Below are 770 nucleotides of genomic sequence, written 5' to 3'. Positions count from 1 at the left end.
CCCCAGTGTCTTATGTCCATTGGTTATGCTTATATGGCACTCTTCATATACTGAGACTCAACCAAGGTCACCGCTCGCCAGCTTCCCTAAACCCCCTGCCCCGACCCAGCTCCCGATCCAGATGCCTGCTCTGCTAGCACCCTCAGCTTCCTATGGAGAGGAGGGGGGTGAGAGTGTGGGGAATGATGGTACCCTCTGCCTCCAGGTCCCTTGCCCAGGAGAATTGCTCACTCAACCTGCCCTGAAGTTCCAGCCAGTCAGGGGGTCAGGAAGCCAGGGCGCAGGCAGGGGAACAGTTGTGCCCTTCACCACCCCTCCTGACGCTCTGCCCCTCCCGGGCTCCTCACATGAGGTTGCAACTCTTGGCTCGATCCTTGTGTATCTCGCCTTCGTTCCCATTCCCCCGGTCGGGCCTTCCTGCCAGCTGAGTGGATCGCTGCAGTCCCCGGCGTGAGTCAGTACGGCGCAGCTGCCTATGGCCACCGCCAAGGGAGGCCACTGTGGTCACGTGGAAGACATCCCTGACGCTGCGCTCAGAGGACCGGGAGGAGCACTCCACGTAGGACACGGCCCACACCTGCTTGGCCAGCACAGTGCCCTGCTCATGTGTAACAGGGATCAGCCTCTGCTTGGACAGCTCCCTCAGCGTGGCCAGGTCGGTCCGCATGTCCAGCTTACAGCCAACCAGCACAACCTTGGCATTGGGGCAAAACTCCTGAGTCTCCCCTTGCCACTTCTTGAGGACACTGTCCAGTGTTTCTGGTCGGCTG

The 770-nt window shown here is 60.6% G+C and overlaps 1 protein-coding gene across 1 annotated transcript; it reads right to left on the bottom strand.

Annotated features, from left to right (window-relative positions):
- Positions 1-60: 60 nt before the first annotated feature.
- Positions 61-766, bottom strand: LOC102252097 (rho-related GTP-binding protein RhoN; the record flags this gene model as incomplete). Its single annotated transcript, XM_005885501.2, has 1 exon — positions 61-766. A coding segment is annotated over one exon (423 nt), but the record flags the coding sequence as incomplete, so codon positions are not given.
- Between the last annotated feature and the right edge of the window lie 4 nt (positions 767-770).

Source organism: Myotis brandtii, unplaced genomic scaffold, assembly GCF_000412655.1.
Source record: "Myotis brandtii unplaced genomic scaffold, ASM41265v1 scaffold9093, whole genome shotgun sequence".
In the NCBI taxonomy this organism is placed as follows: domain Eukaryota; kingdom Metazoa; phylum Chordata; class Mammalia; order Chiroptera; family Vespertilionidae; genus Myotis; species Myotis brandtii.
The sequence above is the reverse complement of the archived record's forward strand: the minus strand, read 5'-3'. Positions and strand labels throughout refer to the sequence as shown.